At 49.1% G+C, this 23,899-nt stretch overlaps 3 protein-coding genes across 5 annotated transcripts; all 3 read right to left on the reverse strand.

The window, feature by feature from the left end:
- Positions 1 to 2,969: 2,969 nt before the first annotated feature.
- On the reverse strand, positions 2,970 to 4,390 carry HOXD8 (homeobox D8). Of its 3 annotated transcripts, XM_036386893.1 has the most exons (3): positions 4,271 to 4,390; positions 3,847 to 3,994; positions 2,970 to 3,265 (listed from the first exon to the last, which is right to left on the reverse strand). In XM_036386893.1, the coding sequence occupies exons 1-3, from the start codon at positions 4,388 to 4,390 to the stop codon at positions 2,970 to 2,972; spliced, it is 564 nt and encodes a 187-aa protein (XP_036242786.1). The 3 variants fall into 3 exon arrangements, with proteins under 3 accessions (XP_036242786.1, XP_036242785.1, XP_036242784.1); XM_036386892.1 differs by having other exon boundaries at positions 2,970 to 3,262; positions 3,847 to 4,390; XM_036386891.1 differs by having other exon boundaries at positions 3,847 to 4,390.
- A 4,842-nt stretch (positions 4,391 to 9,232) lies between these two features.
- On the reverse strand, positions 9,233 to 10,719 carry HOXD9 (homeobox D9). The gene is made up of 2 exons (XM_036386949.1): positions 10,044 to 10,719; positions 9,233 to 9,474 (listed from the first exon to the last, which is right to left on the reverse strand). The coding sequence occupies exons 1-2, from the start codon at positions 10,717 to 10,719 to the stop codon at positions 9,233 to 9,235; spliced, it is 918 nt and encodes a 305-aa protein (XP_036242842.1).
- Positions 10,720 to 14,837: 4,118 nt separating this feature from the next.
- Positions 14,838 to 17,241, reverse strand: HOXD10 (homeobox D10). The gene is made up of 2 exons (XM_036386983.1): positions 16,500 to 17,241; positions 14,838 to 15,115 (listed from the first exon to the last, which is right to left on the reverse strand). The coding sequence occupies exons 1-2, from the start codon at positions 17,239 to 17,241 to the stop codon at positions 14,838 to 14,840; spliced, it is 1,020 nt and encodes a 339-aa protein (XP_036242876.1).
- Between the last annotated feature and the right edge of the window lie 6,658 nt (positions 17,242 to 23,899).

Genomic DNA, 23,899 nt, shown 5'->3' on the forward strand with positions numbered 1-23,899 from the left:
GGAACGGAGAAATTCCGCGGAAACCAAAGGCGCGGTATATCCACTCCGCGGCCGTCTCAGGCGGCCTCTCGCCGCCTCTCCCGCCGCAACCCGCGCAGCTACGGCTTTTCCTGGCCAAAAGTCCGATGGCTCTGGTTTTACAGGGGACTCGGTGGCCGCCTGGGTCAATTCCTGACTCCGTTATCTTTTTTCTTAGCAAGTTTCCAAGTGAAACCGAGGGAGAGATACAGATGCCAGGCTATGAGGGTAAATGCCTTAACAACTATAGCGATGTTTTGTTATTCTTAATGAGTAAGACAGGGGCGATTCCAGTTACCACTAGGCCTTGGCTAATTCTGAGGGCTCAGGGAAGTCAGTTTTTGCCTACGTGGCTGCGTTCCCAGTCGGTCCTAGGAGAGCAACGCAACGGAAACTTCTTCAGGAGTATTTTAATTTTATTCTTTGTCTGATAATTAAAAACAACTACCGCAGCAGCTCTTTTCCGGACAAACACCAGCCTAAGCAGAGCTCCGCTGGTGTGTGAAGGTCCTCGACGTGCGGGCAGCCCGGGATGGCAGCGGGCGGCACCGGCACGGCTTTCCCGCAGCAGGGCCGCCGGAACCGTGTTGAGTCCAGCCTCCGCCGCCAGCGCAGCAAAAGCGAGAGGCTTTTCCTGCCCGCAGACCAAATATGTCGGTGCCACTAGCACGAGTAGTGCTTTGAAAAGCCAGCGGGTTTTGCGCGTCGGGCCACCGGGTTACTTTAAACGCGCATCTACCAGCCCCACATCCTCCCTTGACACTACGGATGCCGGTGTATTTATGCAAATCCATGCAGCAAAAATGATTATTTCACTGCTTTGTTGCAGCTTCCCCTTGTTTACAACCTTAAGCCAACTAGGCGATTAAAATAAAACCGAGAACAATAGCTCCGTTCGCTCGTGCCTCCCTCCAGAGCTGGCGCTTTGCAGCAGTGGAAACGTGCCTGCCTCGGTGGTGGGGAGCGGGGAAGAGGAAGGGAAACGAAATCAACCAAACCAGCCCCACAGGTCCCATGCCCGTGGACGGCGGTTCCCGCCGCGCCGGGTGCGTTCCCAGAGCGGAGCGGTGCCTGCGAGAGAAGGGCCCAGCGGCGGGCGGGCAGAGCGGCGGGCGGCACCGCCTCGGGAACCGGGCTGGGATTTTCCGAGCAAGGCCTCGGCTCAGCCCCGGCCTCGTCGGAATCACCCTCGTTTCTGGGCAGAAAATAGAATTATATATCGTGTTTGTCGCAGTTTCTGGCGCGTCCATTCGATTTCCTTCACGGAGCCATTACTCAGGGGAGCGTCAGCCGGTAGGGAAAAAAATGACGCAAAAATCTTGGTAGAGGTTTATACCTCATCCCTCGACCCTCTGCCTGCTACTCCTAAAAAGGACTGCTTTCGGCCGTCCTGTTTGATACCGCGCTCTGCGGGACCCTGCCGGGAACGGGAGCAAGAGGAGGGAGGGCAGAGAGAAATTAGATCGTTTTGTTAATCAGAGCGGACCTTTCCTCCCGTGGTTGCGGGAACCGTGAGGCAGGCTCTATCCTCAGCTGCGGCCTCCGCTGGGAAACGCATCATATGATAATATTTAGGGGCAGAAACATCTTTCTCTCTGTCTACGCATGGTTTGGGACTCCTAAGAATTACAGCCCTCGAGAAACCCCCACGCAAGGTCGCAAAAGCTTTGTATTTCTCTGCTTATCAGCCATCCTCCGGGGAGGCTGGGCCCGTTTTGGCCGTGGTTTGCTTGGAGCAGCCCTTGGGGATGGCGTGGGGCCGGAACGCTCTCCGGGCTCTCCCTGCAGCCGGGCTGACAGCAAACGGCTCCATAGGGCAGGGCCGCGGTTGCGGCAGCGCTCTCCCGCACGGCCGGCCCGCAGCCCGGGGTGCGGCAGGAGCAGGCGGGAGCAGGGCCCGGGCACACACCGGGGCAGGAGCAGGAGCAGGCGGGAGCAGGGCCCGGGCACACACCGGGGCAGGAGCAGGAGCAGGCGGGAGCAGGGCCCGGGCACACACCGGGGCAGGAGCAGGAGCAGGCGGGAGCAGGGCCCGGGCACACACCGGGGCAGGAACAGGAGCAGGCGGGAGCAGGGCCCGGGCACACACCGGGGCAGGAACAGGAGCAGGCGGGAGCAGGGCCCGGGCACACACCGGGGCAGGAGCAGGCGGGAGCAGGGCCCGGGCACACACCGGGGCCGGCCCGCCTCCTGCGCTCCGCTCGCAGGTGAGGCTGCGGTCCCCGCTGGCCGCTGCTTGGACCGCGGCACCGCAGCGCTCGGTGCAGAGAGCAAATAGCAGGTTTTATACACAATGTGCCAGTCCCAGACCCCGCAGAAACACCCAGCATCGGAGGAGAGATGGGGGAGACTCAGAAGGTTCCTTGAGGAGTAGATTACAAAAGGAATATAGAGAGGCCAATACATTTTATAATTGAATAAATTCAGTTTATTTTAATCAAATATAATAGAAGAAGGTTAAATATATTCCTATGATATTTTCTTCCAGATTATTAATTTAATTTATTCAACATAAGATAAAAACAAGAATTAAAATAGTACAAGTGCACTTGTCTTGATTAATAAAGCATTGTTAAATGTTTTACTTATTAATATTTATTATTAGGAAGTTTATGTCTTTTCCCACAATCACCGTCTTTTAAGATTGCAAATATATATATATATATATATATATATATGTATATCATTAGAAATTTATTGCTAGAAACTCTGTATCAAATTCGAAAAAATAAGTAGAGGAAATGTTAAATCTAGAGATTGTTCTGGATACACTAATAAACAAAATAAAAGCACAAACAAGTGAAGCACCCGAAGCAGGGAAATGTCAAACGGAGGGACATGGGGTCAGTCGTCCCACGACAAGATCACGTAGTGGTGTGGATGAGCCGAGATGTCGGGCTTTAGCCCTGCTTATTTTTGATTGACTTTCACAAAGACATTTGGGGCAAAAATTAATTCGTCTGGCCTTCAGCTCTGTCTTCTTCCAGATCATGTGCTTCCTTTTTGGCCTCCCCTTCCTTTCCCTCCTGTCTGGAAGCGGGGAATTTGTCCTTGTTGTTCTCTTTTTTCCATTTCATCCTCCTGTTCTGAAACCAGATCTTTACCTGCCTCTCGGTGAGTCCTAGTGCGTGGGACACCTCGATCCTTCTCTTCCTGGTCAGATAGGGGTTAAATAGGAACTCCTTTTCCAGCTCTAGAGTCTGGAATCGACTGTATGTTTGTCTTCCTCTCCTCCTACCCGGCGCTGCTGTTTAAAACAAAAACACAGGGATTTGGAGGTTGTTGTGGCCGTTCAAGACAAGGCGCAGGCAGGCAGAGAGGACTCCGGTGCCCCCGGAATCCCTCGAGAAAAGCCCCACAGAACGGCAGGGAGAGAAAGCGGAGGGCACAGAGGAGTCTAGAGCTTTGCACTTGAGTGAGAGGAACACAGCGACAGTAAATGCACGAAGCGCCTCAGCTGTCCTTCTGCATAGGATGCTGCGGGGTCACTTTATCATCTTGCACACCACCCCCTTCCCGACCCCGCACCCTTCCCGCTCAGGCAGCGGCCACGGGAGACAGGCGAGCGCGTCAGCTGCGCCTCAGCGTCCGACAGGCGTCTCAAAGGCTACTCTTGGGTCGGTAGCTGCCTGCTGCAGAGGTTTCTGCTTGCTCACTGCATCTCTTTATTATCGCAAGCCACCGCGGTGATAGGAATCGCGGTGAGAGAGGTAGGGAGTGAGGGAGACAGAGGCAGGGAGCGAGAGTCAGCGAGAAAGAAGCAGGAGGAGGAAAAGAAAGTTTCAAACTCAGACGTGAGATGGAAGCAAATTTTTGACTGCGTCCAACCTTGTGGTCTCATCCAGGGAAACATTTGAGCAGGAGACGAGCTCTGATTTAAGTGGTCTGGTTCCTCGCCAATATTAGCACTGGACGATTTACAGTCAGGATATTGTACCAGCTCGGCCTCTTGCTGTGTCGTAAAAATCTGCTGTCTCTGTAAGTTATCGTATCCGTAAAATTTAGCGGGCTCCCCGTGACAGGTAACCCCGCTGCAGGGGGCAGGAGGCGGAGGCGCGGCGGGGGGAGGAGGAGGCGGCTGGTAGGCGGCCGTGGGGCTCCCCCCGGCCGGGTGGTAAAAGTCCGGGGCCGCGCCGCCGCCGCCCCCCGCCCCGCCGGGCGCGGGGTGCGGGAAGCCCGCGGCGGCCGCGCCGTTCCCGTAGAGCAGAGCGGCGGCGGCGGCGGCGGCGGCGGCGGCGTGTCGGCCGCTCACCTCGGGTGCGAAGTGACAGTCGTAGTACGGGGAATTGATGGCTTCCCCCGCCGCCGCCGCCGCCGCGGCCGCCGCCACCTTGTACTTGGAGTAGAGCGGGTTGACAAAGTAGGAGCTCATCGGGGAGGGGGCAGCGGCGGGCGGGGGCACGGGGCGCTGCTCACGCCGCCGCCGCCGCCGCCGCCGCTGCCGGTGCCTCTACGCCGCGCTCATGCCGCCGCCGCCGCCGCTGGCCCGTGCGTTCCCCGCTCCTGCTCTCCGTGTATGTGGTGACCAGGACTGGATTATAATCGCTCCCAAAATGACCTGCCTCACTGCTTTTACTATTTCCTATTAGGCACACAGCAGCCCGCGCACGCACACACACACACACACACACACACGCTCATGAGCTCAGGGGGGACTTTTGGCTTCAGTTTACATGTGCCGCTCCTCGGGCAAGAAAAAAACTCGGCCCAGCCCTGCCCGGATCCACCCCGGCCGCGGCACCCCCGCTCCCCCCTCCGGTGTGCGCTCGCTAGGAGCCGCTGAAACCCCCTCCGCGCAGGGGCGAGGCGGCCGCGCAGATCCCGCGCGATAACCGCGGGCGCGCTGCCCGGGGCTACGCCGCCCGGCTCACCGGGGCTGTACTGCCCCGAGCGCGGCCTGCACCGCCGGCCGGCGAGGTCAGAGCCCCTCAGAGAGAGCCGATGCCCACCGCAGGGGCTCCGGGGTGCAGGCGAAGGCAGTGGGGTGCCCGCAGGGCGGTACCGTGCAGCGGCAGGGCCCCCTTGCCAACGGGCCCTCCGGGTCATTTCCTTCCAGGCGAGCAGATCGCTGGGAAATGAGATGCACATTTACCCTTGACGCCTTGCACGCATGGCTGAGGCTCCAGGTTAATTGATACTTAATGGAAATCATGCCTATGAATATACTTTCCATCATTTCACCCTTGGTGGACGTCATTACCGAGGCAAAGAGAGGGAGGGGGGCGAAAAAATAAAAATGTGTGGGTGAACGGTTAGCACCGCTCGGGGACTCGGTTCGAAATAAACGAGCCCTGTTCTCCGGGAGGAAGGAAGGAAGAAAAGCGCTGCCCAGCAGGCTCGGCGCTGCCCCCGCCCGGGCCGGCCACCCCCGCCGGCCCCCGTGCCCCAAGAAGCGTCGTCTCCAGTCCTCTGTTTTCCGCTTCGTCCTGCAGTGGGAATCAGATTTTTGGAGAGAAACGCTCAGGAGTTCGAGTCCGCCCTATTTTGGAGAGAGACGAAAAATGTAGGTGAAATATAATACAGGCCCAGCCAGAGCCACGTGTGACCGTCTGATGCGAACTGAGAAAAAAATCCTTGTGGTTACATAAAAGGCATCTCAGGCTCCTTCCCCATCACACCCCGTTCTTCCACTACCCCCCCGCCTCCAGGCCGATTAACTCGCTTTGTCTCGCTGACCAGCCCGGCTGCCCCGCATGTGAGCACCCCGACGGGCCCTGTGCCCGCAAGGACAGCCTTGCCCGGGCAGGGACCCCTAAAGGCGGCCCGGGCCCCAGCCTTTAGGAACTCGGGGAGGCTTAGGGACCCCCGTGCAGCCCAAGGAAAGGCGGGAAAGGCGGGAAAGGCCCGGGCACACGCACACGCACACGAACAGACAGCAGCTAAAGCCCTTCGCCAGAGAGCACAGGAAGGCAGGAGGCCGGGCCTGGCAGGGGCTGAGCGGCAGCATAGAGACACTGCCTCATCCTGCGCGCGGGCACAGAGGGGCAGTGGCTGCTTCCCGCATCCGCGCCAGACACCCTCGCCCCTCCTCCCGTGCGTTGGTTCCGCGGGCAGCCCGTCCGTGCCCGCGGGGCTGCGGTGCCGAGGCCGAGCCGCGGTGCCCGGGCCGCGGGCGCGCAGAGCGGGCGCGGCGGCCGCGCAAGGGTGGAGCGCGGGCGCCCTCTGGCGGTGCGCTGCGGCAGAGGCAGGCGGCGCCCCCGCTCCGCGCTGCCCGCGCTGCCCGCGGCCCCCGGCCCCGCCGCTCGCCAGGAACGCGAACTGCGGAGCACCGCGGGGCCAGTGCGACCGACTCTTCCTTTGCTTCCTGGTTTGGGCTTGGGTTCCTTCTTTTTTCTTCCTTTTTCTTCCTTTTCTCCGATTGTTTTTTCCCTCCCTCCCCCCCCCCCCCCAACCCCCCCCAAGTTTACAGTGCCATTTTCTCTTAGCACGTTTCGGTGACCCTCTTTTATTTTTTTGCCAGAGCTATAATTAACTGCATACAAAGAATGCGCCTCGTTTACACATGGCAGCCAGGAAAGAGGCCTGAGCTTTGAAGACGACTGCTATCGCGTTTTCGATCATGTTTCCCCACATATTACAGCATGAAATCTCCATGTGTGGTAGTTTCAGAGTTATACGTTTTTGTATTGAAGATGTTATTTTGTTTGCCCGCGCTTTTATGTATTTATGGATTGATTTATGTAAACAAAAGTAAAGATGAATCTTTGTTCACCCCCTCCTTCATCACACATGCCTGTGAATTATTCGGTATAATGCGTGTGCACGAGACTGTGCATATGTGAAAACATATATTAACACAACCAACGGGTAGGAATTAAATTATTCTGTTTGACACTAAAAGTAATTTCCATAGATGAACAACGTTTCATCGATCGAGATGTTTGGTTTTCTTTCTGCCATTTTGAAATAAATGCACGCAGGTAAACAAAAGAAAAAAAATATACGAGGTTAAATGTGTCAATCTGCTTGATATAAAATATTAAAAGATGGTGTGGGCTTGGTGAAAATTTCTTAACAGAGCCTCTGCTGGGATCAACACAATGCAGTTTATGTACAAGGATATTGTTTATGCGTTGTTACAGATCACACACACCCCACCCCCCTACCCCCCCGCCATGGGTATTTGCGAAAATATTGAGGCTGGCATCATAGGATTCATTGCAACAAAATATCCAATAAAATACATTTCAACAAATAAGTGGACTTCGTAAAATCTCTGTTTCATGACCTTCAGGTCCTTTTTGAGTCTGTTGCCTTGGCCCAATGCTGACATACTGAAATTTATAGTCCAAGGTTTTAAGACCTAGTTTGTCTGCATTTTTTTGCCTTTTTTCCCCCCTAACAAACACAAACATCAAAATAAGGTGCTTTCAAAGAAAAGTGCCATAGCATATCGTAAACTCATTAGGTCCAGACGTCTAGCCATCTCAATGGTTTTATTATACCACGGTTCTTCCTGTTTTAAAAGAATTATAGGTATCTTCTCGACAATGGATGGGAAGCAATGCAACACCTTTTCCTGGCGGTGCATGCTTTTGCTTGCTCTTTTTTTTTTTTTTTTTTTTTTTTTTTATTCACAGAGGTAAAAAACATTAAACACCAGGTCTCTCAGCTCTCCCCTTAATCTTGAATTAACCGAACTGCTCGTAAATATTTACGGGTCCTTCATTTTAATGGTTGCTCTTTAAACAAAGCATTTTTTACAATGAACTTCATCTCAATTATCTTGATAAAGTCATGTGTGTTTATAAATGCAGAAGGCATGAGGCGCGTCGCTAAATGAGCTCTCGCCAACAAAGCCGAGCGTTTGGCAGCAGCCGTGTGCCCTCCAGAGCTTCCAGCCTCCCACTTAAAGAAAGCAGAGGTTAGAAGCGACCCAGTAGGAAAAAAACCCCAGGAATAAAACCCATGTTTAACCGAATAGGCATCATTGTGTTTCCTTGGCTCCTGCGGACTGGTGTGGAAGCATTTCCTGACCGAGCCCGAGGGATCGCTGCTGTTTGTAGGAGCGCTGGTACCTGAGGCCCGCGCACGGCGCGGCGGGCGCGCCCACCCGGCCCCTCGGCGCTGACCTGCGGCAGCAGCTGCGGCTCAGGGGGCCGGGGAAGGTGCCGGAGGTGCTGCTGGCCGGCAGCTCGGCCGGCCTTTGCCGCCGGCCCGGCCTTTGCCGCCGGCCCGGCCCGCGGGGGCTGCGCGGGGCTGCGCGGCAGGGCGGGCGGCGCGGGGCGCATCGCGAGGGGCGCACAGATTTCTGCTCTCACCGCAGCGCTGTCGTTCGGTCACGGCAGACTTTATTGTGTAATAAGTGACAACAATTACAACAGGTCCGTGGCTGGAGACACGGAGCGGTTAATGAATACAACAGCACGGCGGGCAGGGACGGCAGCTGCCGGGGCACCGGCAGGGCTAGGCCTATGGCGAGCGGCTCCGAGGGTGAGACAGCTCCTAACAGTGCACTAAAGGGGGGGGGAAGCAGCTCGTGGCCTCTCTGTGGCATCTATTGCGAAGGATTCAGACCTAGAAAGCAGAAGTTTGGGGAAAGATTTCCTCTTAGTAGGTCGTGGACAGCACAGCAACCCCCATTGATTTAAGCGGCTGTAATTTAATATGTATTTTATTACCGTAATTATAATTAATTTCCTTACCTTTATTTTGGCAAAATAACTATCTAGTCTACATCACTTTTAAGAAACATGTCAAACATTTAACATCAGATAGAGTTCCCAAAGCTAACGTGCACTCACAATATTGTCATCTAAATGGTCTGGGAAGGAGGAGGGGAGTATCAAGAGACTGAAAAACACGTTGTCGAGCAAGACAAAATTTCCGGAAATACCTGACACAGACCACGTTTCACTTCTACCAAGGAAAAAAAAAAAAAAAAAAAAAGGAAAAAAGAGAAAAGAAAAAAAAAAAGCGCGATTGATTTAAAATCCCTGGGGTGGAGTGGCGCAGGAGGAGGAGGAACTTATGGGGGGGCTAAGGGTGCAGAGAAAGAATAAAACCAAACTAACAAAAAAAAAAAAAAAAAAAAGGACAAACCAAACCACAACCAAACCCCCCAAAACCCCCACACAACCAAACAAAAACAAGCAGCCACAACCCAAAACCAAAAAAAGAAAAAAACCTCAACAACCAAAACCCCACACTCCCCCGATAAAAATCCAAACTCAGAACTAAATCAATAGTCTCCAACTACGTTTCCACCCCAGCGTTAGTCTCCTTTATTGCCTTTCTCCTTGTTCATCTTTTTCATTTTCATTCTTCTGTTCTGAAACCAGATTTTGACCTGTCTCTCTGTGAGGTTTAAAATCCTAGCTACTTCGTAACGGCGGTCTCGGGTGAGGTACATGTTAAACAGAAATTCCTTTTCCAGTTCCAGAGTTTGATACTTTGTGTAGGGACAACGCTTTTTCCTCGTTGAACGAGCGTGGATCCAGTTTGCTGCAGGGTTATCTGGAAGAAGGGAAGTATATAGGGAACGGGGAAGGGGGGGGAGAGAAAGGTCGTTAAATTAATTTAACGAAGGATGGACTGTTTTCACAACTTTGGAGGAATTATCATAAAAGCCTTAATGCCCCAGTCTGTTTACTGTACAAATGATGTCTTGATGGTAGGTGGTTATGTGGAGTCTTTTATGGGTGCTTGTTGCTGCTTGCGCTGGGGTAGGCGTCTAGACGTTTTTATAGGTTAGTAAAACTATCAGTTTTGCACATTCGAGCCTTACAGGTTTCGGCAATAAATCAAAGGGGCAATTTCTTTCTTTCTTTCTCTCTCTCTCGCTTTCTTTCTTCCTTCCTTCCTTCCTTGCTTGCTTCCTTTCTTACTTTCCTTCCTTCCTTCTCTCCTCCTCTCCTTTTTCTTTCTTTCTTTTTCTCCCTCTCTCTCTCTCTGCCGCTATTCCTCTCTATTTCCCCAACTCCCCATTTTGTTTCGATTGTCTTTTTCTTTTATTTTCTTTTTCTTGTCTTTCTTTCTTCCTTTTTTGGGTTTTTTTGAGGTTTTTTTGGTTTTTTTTTACTTACTCGGGTCAAGTTGCTGCTGCTTCTCCTCTTTCAGATCGCTGCTCGGGCTGGGGTTGTGGCTGCAGGCGGCGGGGTCCTTGGAGCTGCCGGCAGGCGCTTTCTCCCGGGACTCCTGGAGGAAGGAGCTGCACGTGTACTCGGGCACACCGATCCCCTGGGACTCCCGAGACGAGGAGCATTCAGTCCTTTTGGAGGAGGAGGAAGAGGAGGAGGAAGACGAGGAGGTGGCTGCTCCCGTCTCCGGCTTTATCCCATAGTGGCGCCCGTTGGAGGAACCGGAGCTGGACGCGGAGCCGCCGCTGCTGCTGCCTCCGCTGCCGCTGCCGCCGCCGCCGCCGCCGCCGCCGCCGCCCGGGAAGCCCGGGAAGGGCTCGATCCAGGAGCGCACGTAGCGGCCAGCGTCGGCTGCCCCTAAGTGGGGCTGGTGCATGTAGGGGTGGTAGATCCCGGTCATTGCCGCAGACGGCTGATGGTGAACAGTGGACCAGGAGGTGGAAAACACGGTGGATTTTGGTGCAAAGCTACAAGAGGAAAAATCTGAACTCTCTGCAACACCTGATGGCCTGGAGGTCGCACTGTGACCTCCCTGGACGAATCTACTCCCATAAACTTCTTCGCTTTCATGGCCTATGAGAGAATCGACATAATAGTTACTTATGGTGCCACTAGACGACATTTTAGGCTCCCCTCTTAGTCATATAAAAGGTTACACTGTTAACTGTATATGATACCCTCCCGGAGAACAATCGTAGTATTTTGCAGACTGCAACCCTCAACCATTGGTTGTGGAGCCCACGTGATCATATTTACCAATACTGCGAGTAAATCAATCCGCTAAACTGGGGCTGCTGTGATTAAAAAAAAAATCATCATCAACAGCGGCCCCGCACAGCGCTCCGCACCGCCCGCGCCCCCGCACCGCGCGGGGCCACCCGCCCTGCCCTGCCCTGCCCTGCCCTGCCCTGTCCTGCCCTGCCCGCCCGGCGTGCCCCCTGCCCGCCCGCGCTGCCCTCCTGCCTGCCCGTCCTGCCCGGCCCTCCCCGCTCTCCTGCCTGCCTGCCTGCCTGCCTGCCCGACTTGCCCGCCTGTCTGTCCGCCTGTCTGTCCTGCCGGCCCGGGCGCGGCGGGCGTGGCCGCGCTGGCTGCCCACGGCCGCGGCGGGTGCGGACTATTTCTTCACCTTCGTTGAGCGATTTCTGCCATTCATTTCTTAATCAATGAGAGGCAGGGTGTTTAAATAAATCCAACAGCCTTGGCTTGCTAATCACACTCCAAGCTGCTGAGGGAACCCGCTGGGAAAGGGGGATTCTTGCCTGTAAAAACAAACCATCGCAAGCTGGGACTGTAACGACTTCTCATAAAACAGGAAAATGTTACAGTAAAAGCACATTGCGGTACTTCCATATTTCAGAGCATGTGCGGGTATTATTATCCGCTCCCCCCACCCCCGGACAGAAAGTTTCCCTGGAAAGGATACACTTTTAAAAAGAGATGCCCATTGTGTTGTTTTAAAACAGGTGGAAGACCTCTGTAATGATTTTATGCCTTTCAATAAAAATTTTATGAGGTGTATTTGATTATAGATTAATGTGTCCCTAATAAAATGGACGGATGGAAACAGCAAAGCCTCTGTCTCCGAGCACGACTGACGTGTGGCTGAACACATGCTCCTCTATCTGCGGAACTTTGGGGCTACACAGCCTTAACACAGCCCCCCTTTAAGGTGTCCAGTGCTGCCCGGGAGGGACGCGGGCAAAGACAGCGCGCAGGAGGCGGCCCGGCCCCGCAGCTGCCAGCGCGGCCGCGGGCAGGGCCGCACGGGCGGGCGGGCTCCGGGCCGCGGAGGCGCGGGGCTGTCGCTGACCCCAGCTCGCCGGCAGAGCTGTCTCCTCCGCCCCTAGTTCAGGGGGAGCCACGTTCAATGCCTACGTGAGGGTTTTTTTGCCCCCCTCGCTTTCTTTTGCATGCCTTCCCTCCCCACCCTTCCCTCCCGGCCTAGTTTTTCTTCCCCGAGCGAAAGGACGCCCCGTTAGTACTGAAAAGTGGATTACCCATGGTCTTCTGCCCACGCCTGCTTCCCCGGGCGAGGGACGGTGGCTGTGTCGGGATCTGGAGGAAACGCAGAGAGTTAGTGGCGAGCCCGCAGCACAGCCCGCCGGGGGCACGGACAGCAGCGCTGGGAAAACACTTCCTACTCGCGGGCCGTTATGAGGAAGGGACTGAAATTCCTGTTTATTTAATGATTTATTGCTCTCCTAGGTTGTTTTCTTCCTTTTTTCCCCTTTTTTTTTCTTTTTAATTTTTTTCCTTTTCCTTTACTCTTTTTTTTTTTTGTGTGTGTCATTTGGCTTTAGCATTTTTTTCTGCCATTTTATAATTTCTATTACATTGTTTTCTAGAAGCAGGGTTTGTGATATGGCAAAGAATTGCCTCTCGCTTCAAACAGATATAAATTGGTAAAGCAGGCAGATTAGAGTGAGCCTCATTTTTACATACGTTTAACTCTTGATATGGAGCCAGCTATTTACTTCTCACTGCCGAAACTTCTTTGGTGGTGTAGCGAGTGCCTTTAAAGGAAAAGAAAAGGCCGTGCGAATGTATGCAATATTTAAGGGGTTGTTTTGTTGGTTTGGGGTTATTGGGGGAGATTTTTTTAAAGCATCGTTTTGATGTTTGTTTTCGAAAAAGGAAGAAGCACGAAGTACCTAGGTGCTTGCGGCTCTCGCAGCTCCAAAATGATGATGCCTTGGTTGGAGGAATATTTAGCCTCTTCCCTCTGAGTAAATGTGCACATGAGGAAGTACTGGATTAAATTAAGTATCAGCGACGAAAGAGCAAACAGAATGCCACCAACAGCATTATGAGCAGTATCTGTCACCAAGTCGCACAATATTGGCACTATCTTGAGTTTAATTTCTTGATTTAGAAAGAGCTTAGGGGAGAAATGGGCGTTGATTGTGAGCAAGCTGGTTTCCCAGCGCCAGCAGTAGCCGCTACTTTTGCAGTACCCGTTTGAAGGTGAAAGTATGCCCAAGTATTTGCACTTCAATTTGAAGTCATGTTCATTTGCAAGCTATTTGCAGTTCTACTGAGTATATGTGCTCGCACGGGCGTTCGCCCGCTCTCAGCACACGTACCCTTCCTCAGCTTCCAGCGCAGAGCCCTGCTAATACTATTTTTCAGCTATGTACAGAAAGGGTTAAGAGTCGTGAACGTCATTAGCTGGATGTGTGCTACTAAAATGGAATTGCGCGAAATAAAACGATCTCTGAGCAAACAGAAACGGTGACAAAAGTGGGTCTGAAGAGGCTGGTGTACTTTTGTAAGCACGCCTGGAAGGGTTTCTGCTCAAAAAAAGCCAACCTCGCCAGATGCTGGGAAGGTTTTGAGGGAATATTTTTTCCATCCACGGTCTTCTGAAAGCTGTTGAGCCGACCGAAAACCGAGCTCCTTAACATTTACTTATGCCCAGCTTTGCAATCATTATGGAGGTTTTTTGTTGGTTTTTCCTTCTTTTATTTTTAGTGAGCAAAGACACGAAATCAAAGTCTGCACATTGTAAGCACGCAGGGAGTGATATTTTTTAAATCAACATATGAACATCAAATAAAATGACACACATATTCCTGACAGCTTGTAGTAGAAAGATATTTTTATCACTTACCATTTACGAGTTGTACGAGTCGATTGGATGAGGATGTCCACTTAAGTCATAATATTTTACAACTTTTTTTATCCGTCCTCTTTTTCTTTTTTTTTTTCTTTTTTTTTTTTTGTTTGTGTTTTTTGTTTTTGTTTTTGGGGTTTTTTTGTTTTGTTTTGTTTTTGTTGTTGGTTTGTTTGGGTTTTTTTTGCATTCAGTTTGTCAGACTGCGAACATCACACGACATTTTATCAAGTAATCAGTTGTTTACAGACACACTTATAAATTAATTGGGTACACATCATTTTCCGGCCCAGTCTCCACCCCACCCCGTAGAGAAAAAAAAAAAAAAGAAAGGAAGGGAGAAAAAATGGAGGAAAAGAAAGAAAGAATGCCAGGCAGACACACACAAATACCAGAATATGGTAAAAAAGGTACACCAGTCCAAAAAGCTGCTGATAGAGAGAGATCAGGAGACCAACCTGTATCCGTGCTTCAAACATTTGTAGAAAACCAAAGGAACCGCAGTAGTTTACAGAGTTTATTGCATTATACATGCAAACAGAACATGCACAAGAAGGACAATTTGCTGCTGAACGACTACTATTCCACATATGCACCACAAGGAAATGTCTACAATGGAGAAGAAGGAAATATTCCATTTTACGAAGGACAATCTCTAAGTTCATTTGAGAGGATAGTTACATTATAATGTGCTTCTTTTTCCCCCCGCCCCCACAGTTTCCCCCCACTCTTTTTCTGAAAGTATTGAATGTACTCAAAATGTTATGGCCCGTGTAACAGCCCCACATAAATACCATTTTGTTAGTAAAAACATGAAAAAGTCACATTGCTTGGATGTTCGACAGTTCCAATAAGTTAAGACCAAATGATAATATTCAATAATAGTTACCCTGCATTACGATGAGAACAAAAATAAATTACACGTGCTAGGTTTTATATATACTCATCATAGTAATACATATTCACTTGCAGCGCTAAAAGAAGGACGAAGAGTCACATTCTATCAGAAAACAAAACAAAACAAAACAAAACTGGAAAATGCCGGGTTTTGCCAGAGTCTCTCCTGCCTTTATCAAGTGGTGGTGCTGTGCCCATTCCTCACTGGTGCCCCCCCCCGGGGTTAGGGTTTAAGAGAAGGTCAGATTAGCGGTCAGTTCCCGGATTCGGTTCTCCCTGCTCATCTTCTTGAGCTTCATTCTGCGGTTTTGAAACCAAATCTTGACCTGCCTGTCAGTGAGGTTTACGCTCTTACTGATCTCTAGACGGCGCTCTCGAGTGAGATACATATTGAATAAGAACTCTTTCTCTAATTCCAGTGTTTGGTGTTTAGTATAAGGACACCTCTTCTTTCTGCCACTCTTTGCAGTTAACCAATTGCTTGTTGGAGTATCAGACTTGATTTCCTCTATCAAAATCAAAGAAGAAGAAAAAAAAAATCAAAAATACCTCAGACTGTTAGAGTGTACCCTTGGCCATGACCCCTCCTCTGCAGCGTCTGGCAGATATGGTGGATGTGGGCATTAAACAGCGCCCGGCTGAGGTGTGGGCTCAGGCAGGGGACCTGCTGCCAGGCTGGGCTCGCCTGTCCCCAGCCCGGCACCCTGCCCTGCGGCCACCCCGCTCTCCTGCTCCTGCCAGTAAGGGTCTCTCAAGTTTTCGGCCGGCGTTTAACATTTCAACAATATTTAACCTGCCGTCCGCCCCATGGACACATCTTAACGGGTCTAGCCTCGCCATGGCCGACTCGGGCTCCCACGACAATTGCCACGGAAATATTCCAATTACAAAATAGTCTCGCACTGTATTCTGAAGCAGCATCCCCACACACATCAGCTGAATCACGCAAGCACACCTATAAACAGATATAGACATTTCCCAGGCAAAATGATATACAAGAAATTACGACCCCCTGTCTTGGATTTTTTTTTTCATTTTCCTTTTGGGTTTTCTTTTCCCCACCAGAAAGAAATCTCCCCCACACGAAGCTAGACCTGTACTACTAAACATAATTGAGATAAAGAAATTCTCAATACACACAGAGGGTAAAAATTGACCTAGAGGTTGCAAAGTACATTTTGATAGCAGAAAATTTCTCGTTTTGGGATTCTTCGATACACGCCGTTCGAAAGAAAGGCGTTAGTGCACTTCAAAAGGGAAAATAAAATCAGAGTGCCACCACTTTCAGGTTTCAAAAACATTTCAAAATACTGGTGCACTTTTGGAGACCAAGCCAAGGTTATCTAAAGCACCACATTGAAATATTCCACCCTTGGACCAGGCAGATAGCGGGCTGCTGCTTTCATTGTGCATTTCTTTCCAACTTTACCCAGTCTGGTAGCACCTATTCCTCACCTATTTTAAGAGGATCGTAATTAACTTTAAACGCAATCAAACCGCAGTAAGGCTCAGTGGAAAAAAAAAAAAAAAAGGCGAAATACTACGAGAGAAAAGTTGAGCTGCTCGTATTTTACAACCTCCAGACCCGCTTTTTTTAGAGGTATGGGGCTGCTTTTGGCTGCTGCAGCGCATTACGGAGCACACGGCTATATTCCCCGCATCACAGAGGCTGTCTGCGTGCACGGGAGAGGCAGAACTCTACGGAAAATCTTTGGACCATTTTGTGTAGCATTTTTGCCTGCCAAAATCTTCAGAGAGACAGCACCTGCAGCCCGATACTCCTTAGCATTAAATGTGATGGCTGTGATGCTCGTTAGTATATTCGAGCGTGCTTTATGGTGCTGGCGTGTTGGAGTTACACCACGGCACGGCTTAAACTCGGTAATACAGACCTTTACTCTCCTTCTCCTGGACTTCTGGGCTGGACACGGAGCCTTCGGGCAGACAGCTCCGCTCCTCTTGCAACGTGGACTTGGGCTCGGGACTTTCCACTTGAGAGACTTTAGCGGTGCTGTCTTGGTTGTTCGGGTTTTCATTCATTTTCTTTTCCAGCTGAAGTTGAGCAGATATCTGCGGTTTGGAGCTGCCGCGAGGGTTTAACTGTAACATTACAGTTGAACTCGTTTCAGGGCTATTATTGTACTCTTGGGTTTTCCCAGTGGCGTAGGTCTGGCTCAGTCTAAAATATCCTGGGACAGGAACCTCGGGGTTCTCAATGGGGCATGATTCAGACACCAGCCTCTGGTAGGAAGGGACGTCTGCAGAAATGAGTTTGGATCTCTTATCGGAATACATGCAGCAATTGCTTTCTTCTTTAATATTTGTAGTGAAGGAACAAGTGGGGACCTGCTGTGTAACAGGTTGCTCTATTCGACAAGATCTGTTCGGGTCTGTCCAAGTGTCTACTTGAGGTATATAAGGATGTACATTCATACCCATATTTTGGTGATTAACTTCTCTCTTAGCCAGAGACGGAAGGAGTCCACAGGTTTGCATCCCATACGTCCCAATGTCTGTGCTAGGTGGCATATACATGCTGGCGCTGTTGGAGTAGAAACTGTCACTCCTGCACGCACTGATGAGAGAATCTACTAAAAAAGTATTAGCGGCAGGAGAGCTGTTGGGAAAGGACATTTTGGGGCGGAATTTGAGGAAGAGAGATTGTGTCCTTTGTAGGCTGACATCTCTAGGAAAACATTCCCGTGTAATTGCGGATGCCTCCGCGCGACCACATGACAGGCGGGCCAATGGCAGCGCCCGCCGCCCCGCGCGCCGCCGCCCCGCCGCTGACGCGCCCCGCCGCGCCGCCCCGCCGCGCCCCGCCGCGGTCAACAGCGCCCCCTGCGCCGCCGCGCCGGCACCGCACCGCGCCGCGCCCCCGCGCTGCGGCACCGGCCCGCACCGCGCCCCCCCGCGCTGCGCCGCCGGCCGCGCAACCTCCGCGCCCGCCCGCCCGGCCTCCCGGCCGGCCGCGGAACCCCCGGCGCGGAGCGGAACCGCGCCCGCCCGCCATGGCTCCTGTAAAAGCCCCGCCGCTGACAAGTGCGGGGACAAAAGGTTGCGGGATTTATTAATGCGTATTAAGGAGAATCAGGGGCGATCAATAAAACCCTCATCTACATTCTCGGGCTACTCGGTAATTTTCTTGCTTCTGAAGCTTTTTCAAGAGTTATACCCTCTGTTGCCGCGCACGGGAAGATATTTTATTAACAAATCAATCGAGACTTTGTAAAGGATAAGATTAATAGTTAAGATTTAGCATAATGGCGTTCGCGTTATGAATTATTGAAAATTATACTATTGATTTTTTTCCTAGCTGCTAACCGAGAAGGTCAATTTTTGTTTTAACACAAATCGTCAAATATTAAAAGGTGGACTTTTGTCATAACTCGAATTTTATAGGGAAGCCACATTCCTAAAATTATTTTACAATGCTCTCTCCCGACCGCCTGGGAAAAAAAAAAAAAAAAAAAGAAAAAGAAAAAGAAAAAAAAAAAAAGGAAAAGAAAAAAAAAAGTGGGTTTTTCTCTTGCCCTGCAAACCAAAAGCATCAAAAAGGAAATTTCTCCTTCTGTAGAGTTGCTCGTCAAAAAAGCATGCAGAAACTCATAGCCTCACTGCAACTCCTTTAACTTCTTTAAGCAACTTTTTCTGTCTTTTTTTATAAGAATGATGAATGCATCTGTATCATAAAGCAGACGAACAGCAAAGAAAGCAACCAACAGAAGGCAACAGTAACTGTCTACATGGCAGATCAGAGTTTTCCGTCCCAACATTTTAAACGTGTTTTATTGTTTTTCCTCCCACTCTTTAGCCGTATTTGCACCCGCAGCTACTACATTTTAAATAGTGGCGGTAGAAACTGTTTATTACTCTTTATCGTTTTACTTTCCTTTCTCTTTCCTTTTTCTTTTTTCTTTTCTTTTTTCTTTTTTTTTTTTTTTTTTTTTCAAACTGGGGTATTTCTTATCTGGGACTAATGTTGTCAAGGACCCTCATCCACACAAAGTGAACTTGTTGATAATTTTTGTTTGGGACTCGTTCGCCTGTTTATTTTGGGCCTTTCTACCATCAAAACACCCTTTCAGATCCCCAAGAGCAAGCAGCACGTGAAAGAATTTTAAAAAATTTAAATGCGTCTTTCGCACACTTACAAACATGCGTTTTCCACCAGCGTGGTTTGAATTTTCCTCTGTTTCCTGGCATTTGGATGTTTTTGTACTTTACCGTACACTTTAGACCGCTGGAAACAATAACCCTATTTAAAATTTCGCGGTGGTGGCAATGAGACAGACCTTTTAAAACCTTATCGCAGCTGTTCAAATACAACATCATTGTCAGGTTAAGAGCCAGTGTCTTTTATAGCTGCGGTCTCCAGCTCCTGGGTTGCCGGAGAGTTTAAATATTACCTTCGTAATATTCGCTGCTCGCAGGCTGTTTCGGCAGCATCCCCTGCGCCTGGCGCAGCCCCTGCCCGCCCCGGGCACGCTTGGCCGGCGCCGCGGGCTGAGCCGAGCGGCGGGCGCGGTGGCCACGTAAGATCATGATCAGAGCCATGGCTAAGACTCGCCTGCGCCGGGGAGAAGCCGCGGCGGAGCCCACGACGCTCCCTCCGAGCGCCGCGTCCCCCCCCTCCTCGCCTTCTAGCAATTTCCTCCTCTTCAACAACAGCCTGGACAACCCACAGAGTTTAAAGAAACAAAATACTATTTTTCTTGACGCAGTTTAAGACTTGACTATTAAATCTAATCAGGAATTTTATGCCCATCAAATGGTTCTTTCATAATCTTTATTTACACTGTAAGAAAAGGGGTCCCAGAAATATCCCGGCTGAAAGTATCAGCCCAGAGGTTTGCGGCGGGTTTCGCCCAACAGTAAAGTTAAAACAATAAGCAAATGCTGAGCTGCTTTCCACGCCGGCCTCGCTGCTGCTGCTGCTGCTGTTGCTGCTGCTGCTGCTGCTGCTGCTGCTGCTGGAGGAGCTGAATTCTGGGCTCCTGATTAGACATGAGGGCTCTTTGATTTTTTGTAATTGAAAATATTAATTTCATGCATGTCACTACACGGAAACTCAGATGACTGTTGTGATTATAGTAATTTAAATATTGCGTTCAGGACTGGCACACGGCTCCATAAGACCCTTCGCTCACGGTAAATCATGAGGGATTTAAAAAACGGGCAGCAATTTTTTATTGAAAATGAACAGTAGAAAGTTTAAGTTTGATGTAAATAGAAGTTGAATAAACATGCGAGAGCCATTGGGGAACTGGGGACTTAGGCTCTGGGCATTTAATGTCACTATTGTTTTAAATCATATTAAAATGGAATAAAGTAATTAACATTAATAAATAAATCAATATTGTGCAATAAATGAGATATACAATCTACATTAATATAAAGGTTTTGCTCTCAGAGCCCCATATTTTTTAGAACGAGGGTGAAAAAATGCCCCAACCAATGGGTCCATGCAGATGTAAATTACTGTTTGTAATAAAGCATAGGTGGACATTACAGTTTTCTCCTCTAGCAAATGTCAGGGCTAAAAACTGGAGGTTACCAGACGTGGCAGCAGGGCTTAATTTTCACTGCCTTATCTCCCTGAACCTTATTACTGGTGATATGATTATGTTTTTGTCTCGGCTGTGCCGAGCATTCTCATAGTTGCAATTTGCTGTGTTTGTGTCCCATTATGTGAGGGGGATGGGAGAGGGGTACGGAAGAAGCCAGATATTTTGCAGATGCCTTCAGTAACAAAGGTATTGCGAGAAATGTCTTATTTTTAAAATAGGCTGGAACCCCGGAAGCTTTTAGTAAATTTCCTTTGATTTACTTGATTTCACCATTTTATTTAGGGTGTCTTTAAACGCGCTGACTGTATATTTTATGCCACGCTGTTAAATCGCAGGGACATTGAAGAATAGTTTTATTTAAGAAAAAGAAAATTGGGTACGATATTGTGATCTTTCTTCTTTTAATAAAGCAACTGTCACGTTGCAAAGATTTCTCTGTGCCGTATTTTCATAGAAAGAGTCGGCGTCTGGGCTCAGATTCTCTAGAATTTTTTTGACCGAGGTAAGGGGACAGACACGACATACTGGTGACTTTATGCTTTTTCCTAAATATGAAATCCTATAAAATAAAATAGCACGCTGATCTTTTCTTCAAAGGTGTTAATTCTGAGCGTAAGGATCTCACACTAGCGCTGACCGTACGCTCAGCTTCGCCCTAAACCCGAGCCCTTCTCCTATTGAATTTCCATATTTTTGTGCACACAAAGGTGCCTGAGCGTGATGAGATTTTAGCGTGTATATTGGTGGCCAGTTCCGCCTTCAGCCTCGGTATTTGTGCTGCATATTTGTCTTTCGGCGGATTCCTGCCGCATTTATATTTTAATCAGAAAATAAGCAAATGCCCTTTTCGTTCTTTGTAAAGGACAAGCCCAAAGACATTTGGAAATAGCTCACAATCTTTTCTATCTAGAGGAATTTAACTGAGAAAAGGGTAAAAAGGAAAAATAGAAGAGGTTACAGACTCGCACAGAATCATCACATTTACACAGTGGTTCAAAAAAAAAAGGAAGAAAGCGGCATTTCCATGTTCTTTTGTATAGATATAATTTTCCAAAATTAACAGCGCACCCAGGTTCCCATCACCCGTTCACATTCTCTGACTTCGGCCTCACTGTAATTGCGAGGGTTGAAGAGCCTCGTATGAAGCCTGATGGGCTCGGGGCTGGTGCGGGCTCTCTCAAGGAGCCCTCTCATGCCAAGAAAAACAAACACCAAAACTTCGCTAAACATTTCCCCCTAGGAAAGTGTAGGTCCATCGAGAGACCAGGGCATTTTCCTCCGGGATACGGCTCTGCCTGCAAGGGCTACCTCTGGCGTCAGGGATCCCAAGGATTTTGGATTGTACAATGCCGTTTTATTACCGCCGGAAAAGCTATTTCTAGGAAAGTGTTAACAATGAACTTCTAAAAAGGAAAAAAAAAAAAAAAAAAGAAAAAAGAAAAAGAAAAATAAACCACACACCAACAATCCAGCAGAAAAAGTGCCAACAAATGCGTTCGCGAGAGACTGGGCTCTAAAAAATGCGGAATATGGCAAAGCCAACATGAAATAGATTTCGATGAATTCTGCAAATAAGCAGAAAGCAGCGAAACTCTTTCTTTCCTGAGGTTCTGACCAGAAGTCCACACTGGAAGGAAAAAAATCTTAAAACAAAACAAAAAAATCTCAGAAAGACAGAACATGCTCGGTCGCTGGAGAACGTCCAAGAAATTCATAAGAATTATTTTAATTCTGTAAGCTCTACTTTCATTTTAATAGATCTCCATAGCACTTTTAAAGAGAGGGACTTCATTCAGCAATGCCTTGGAAAGGTGATGTTAGGATATTAAAAATATCTTTTCTCTTTAGTCTCTCTGTCTTTCTTTTAAAAATAAGCACACTCAAGAGCTAATGTTAATCTCGCCTTTAAATAAAATACGTTTTTAACATTATGTTTTCTGTACCTAGAGGTTTATTTAAGAAAATCCGCGAGTAAGAATCAAAGATAAATTGTGGAAATGTATGTTTTTTATATTACTTTTGTTCCACCAGCGTTAAGGCTGTCCTTAAAAGAGTAGATAGATTTTCGTTCTAGGGAACGAATTCTGAATATCTTTGGGGTTTGACTTTTTTCCTTTCTTAAAATTATGGGATTTTTTTTAAAGCTCGGATGCATTATAAAAGATTACGACCAAAAAAAAAATTCTTTTAAAGTGGCATATTTCTCCAGCACGTCACGGTTATGGGTTATTTGTTTAATAAATCTTTTTGATGCTTTATTTTCTCATTTGGAAGGCCCTGAAATCTTATCGTTACTTATATATTAGATATTTTATTAGCAGTGGAATTATTATTAGGGGGGAAAGAGAGTGGAGCAGCAGAGGCTGCGGCATTGCAGCGCCTGGGCGCGCCCTCCTGTGGCCGCTGCCCGCCAGACACCGGGAATTTCCTCCTCTCCCGGTCTTTCTCCTCCGCTCAATTCCGTCCCAGTCATGGGCTTCTTCCTTTCCTTTTTAATAGAAACTTAACACCGCTATCATTGAGCATTTATGCAAGATTAGTGCTGGGTGTCTCGGTTTCCGCGGCCCGCTTTTGCGGTGTCTTGGCATTTTGAAGGCGCATTAATAGGCTGAGATAGACTGTCAAAGCACTGCAGGGAACAGAAAACCAAACGGCTCGTTCTCGCCCTGTGGATTAAGGATCGGGAGACACGCGAGAATTTGGCTATAAGGTCAGGCAAAATGCCGTGAGGAATTCCCCGCGACTTCGCGCATTTCTAATTGATGGGCTTTGTGGGGAGACCGCATAGAAATATCGTCTTTGTGCCTAAATTACGAGACATTTCCTACTATTTTTTTCTAAGCAAACCTCTCTTTTTTCTTATGAGCTAAAAAAAAAAGAAAAAAAAAAAGAAAAAAAAGAAAAAAAAAGAAAAAAAAAAGAAAAAAAAAAAGAAAAAAATAAATTTTGGGGGGTCGAATTCCCAGGGCACGGAAGAGAAAGAGAGGGAGGTGAGGAGCTCCCTGTGCTCCAGCTGGCAGGGACTGGGGCAGGGCACGCTCACTGCACGACGCCGAGAGCTCACCTCGACCCAGCCGGGATTTTCTTTGCGTTATGATGCATTTGCTAATATGGCCAGCTATGCGGTAAAAAGTGTGTGTGTGGCTGTGCGTGTGTGTGAGAGAGAGCGAGGGAGGGAGGGAGAGAGTGAGACAGAGAGAGAGTGGGTGGTGGTTGAAAATAACAGAGGAACCTTAAGGCGCCTAATTATTCAGAAAGGTTAAAGGTGATGACCTTGACATTTTGGAAGTTCAAAGGCATACACTTATGTTTTTCTTGCTAAAGTGTTTTAAATTTTTTTTTTTTAGTCATGCCTCCCTCCTCTTCTATTTCTCTATTTTTTGAATTCTCCGTTTTTTCCTGACTTAGTTGGCACTTTTGCCTTCCCTGCCTGCGAGAGTAGCGAGAGCCACCTCGTCCTATTCAAAAAAGCCAAATTCTTTTCTCACTCGTCGCCTTTATTGCACATTGCGGAAATCTCTTTTTCGCCCACCAGAAGGTGTATAATATAACCCAATTAAGCTGTTTAGAACCTCGGGTTTTATGGTGTTGTCTAGACAGTTCAAGGTTTTGTAAACAGCCCAGCCAGGTCACGCAAGATAAAGCGGCGAGGAGCGGAGCGGATCTCCTCCGGGTGCCGGCCCCCGGCGGGGCCCGCCGCGAACGGCAGCGCGCTCAGCCCC

Source organism: Molothrus ater, chromosome 7 (assembly GCF_012460135.2).
Source record: "Molothrus ater isolate BHLD 08-10-18 breed brown headed cowbird chromosome 7, BPBGC_Mater_1.1, whole genome shotgun sequence".
In the NCBI taxonomy this organism is placed as follows: Eukaryota; Metazoa; Chordata; class Aves; order Passeriformes; family Icteridae; genus Molothrus; species Molothrus ater.

What these genes read in the sequence shown, in the direction of transcription:
- HOXD8 (XM_036386891.1), bottom strand. Translation starts at nt 4,390, where the DNA reads ATGAGCTCCTACTTTGTCAACCCGCTCTACTCCAAGTACAAGGTGGCG. An exon ending in TCCCTGGATGAGACCACAAG is followed by an intron (nt 3,266 to 3,846) that starts GTTGGACGCAGT and finishes TGTTTTAAACAG; the next exon opens with CAGCGCCGGGTAGGAGGAGA.
- HOXD9 (XM_036386949.1), bottom strand. Translation starts at nt 10,719, where the DNA reads ATGTCGTCTAGTGGCACCATAAGTAACTATTATGTCGATTCTCTCATA. An exon ending in GCAGCAGCAACTTGACCCGA is followed by an intron (nt 9,475 to 10,043) that starts GTAAGTAAAAAA and finishes CCCTTCTTCCAG; the next exon opens with ATAACCCTGCAGCAAACTGG.
- HOXD10 (XM_036386983.1), bottom strand. Translation starts at nt 17,241, where the DNA reads ATGTCCTTTCCCAACAGCTCTCCTGCCGCTAATACTTTTTTAGTAGAT. An exon ending in CCAGGAGAAGGAGAGTAAAG is followed by an intron (nt 15,116 to 16,499) that starts GTCTGTATTACC and finishes TGATTTTGATAG; the next exon opens with AGGAAATCAAGTCTGATACT.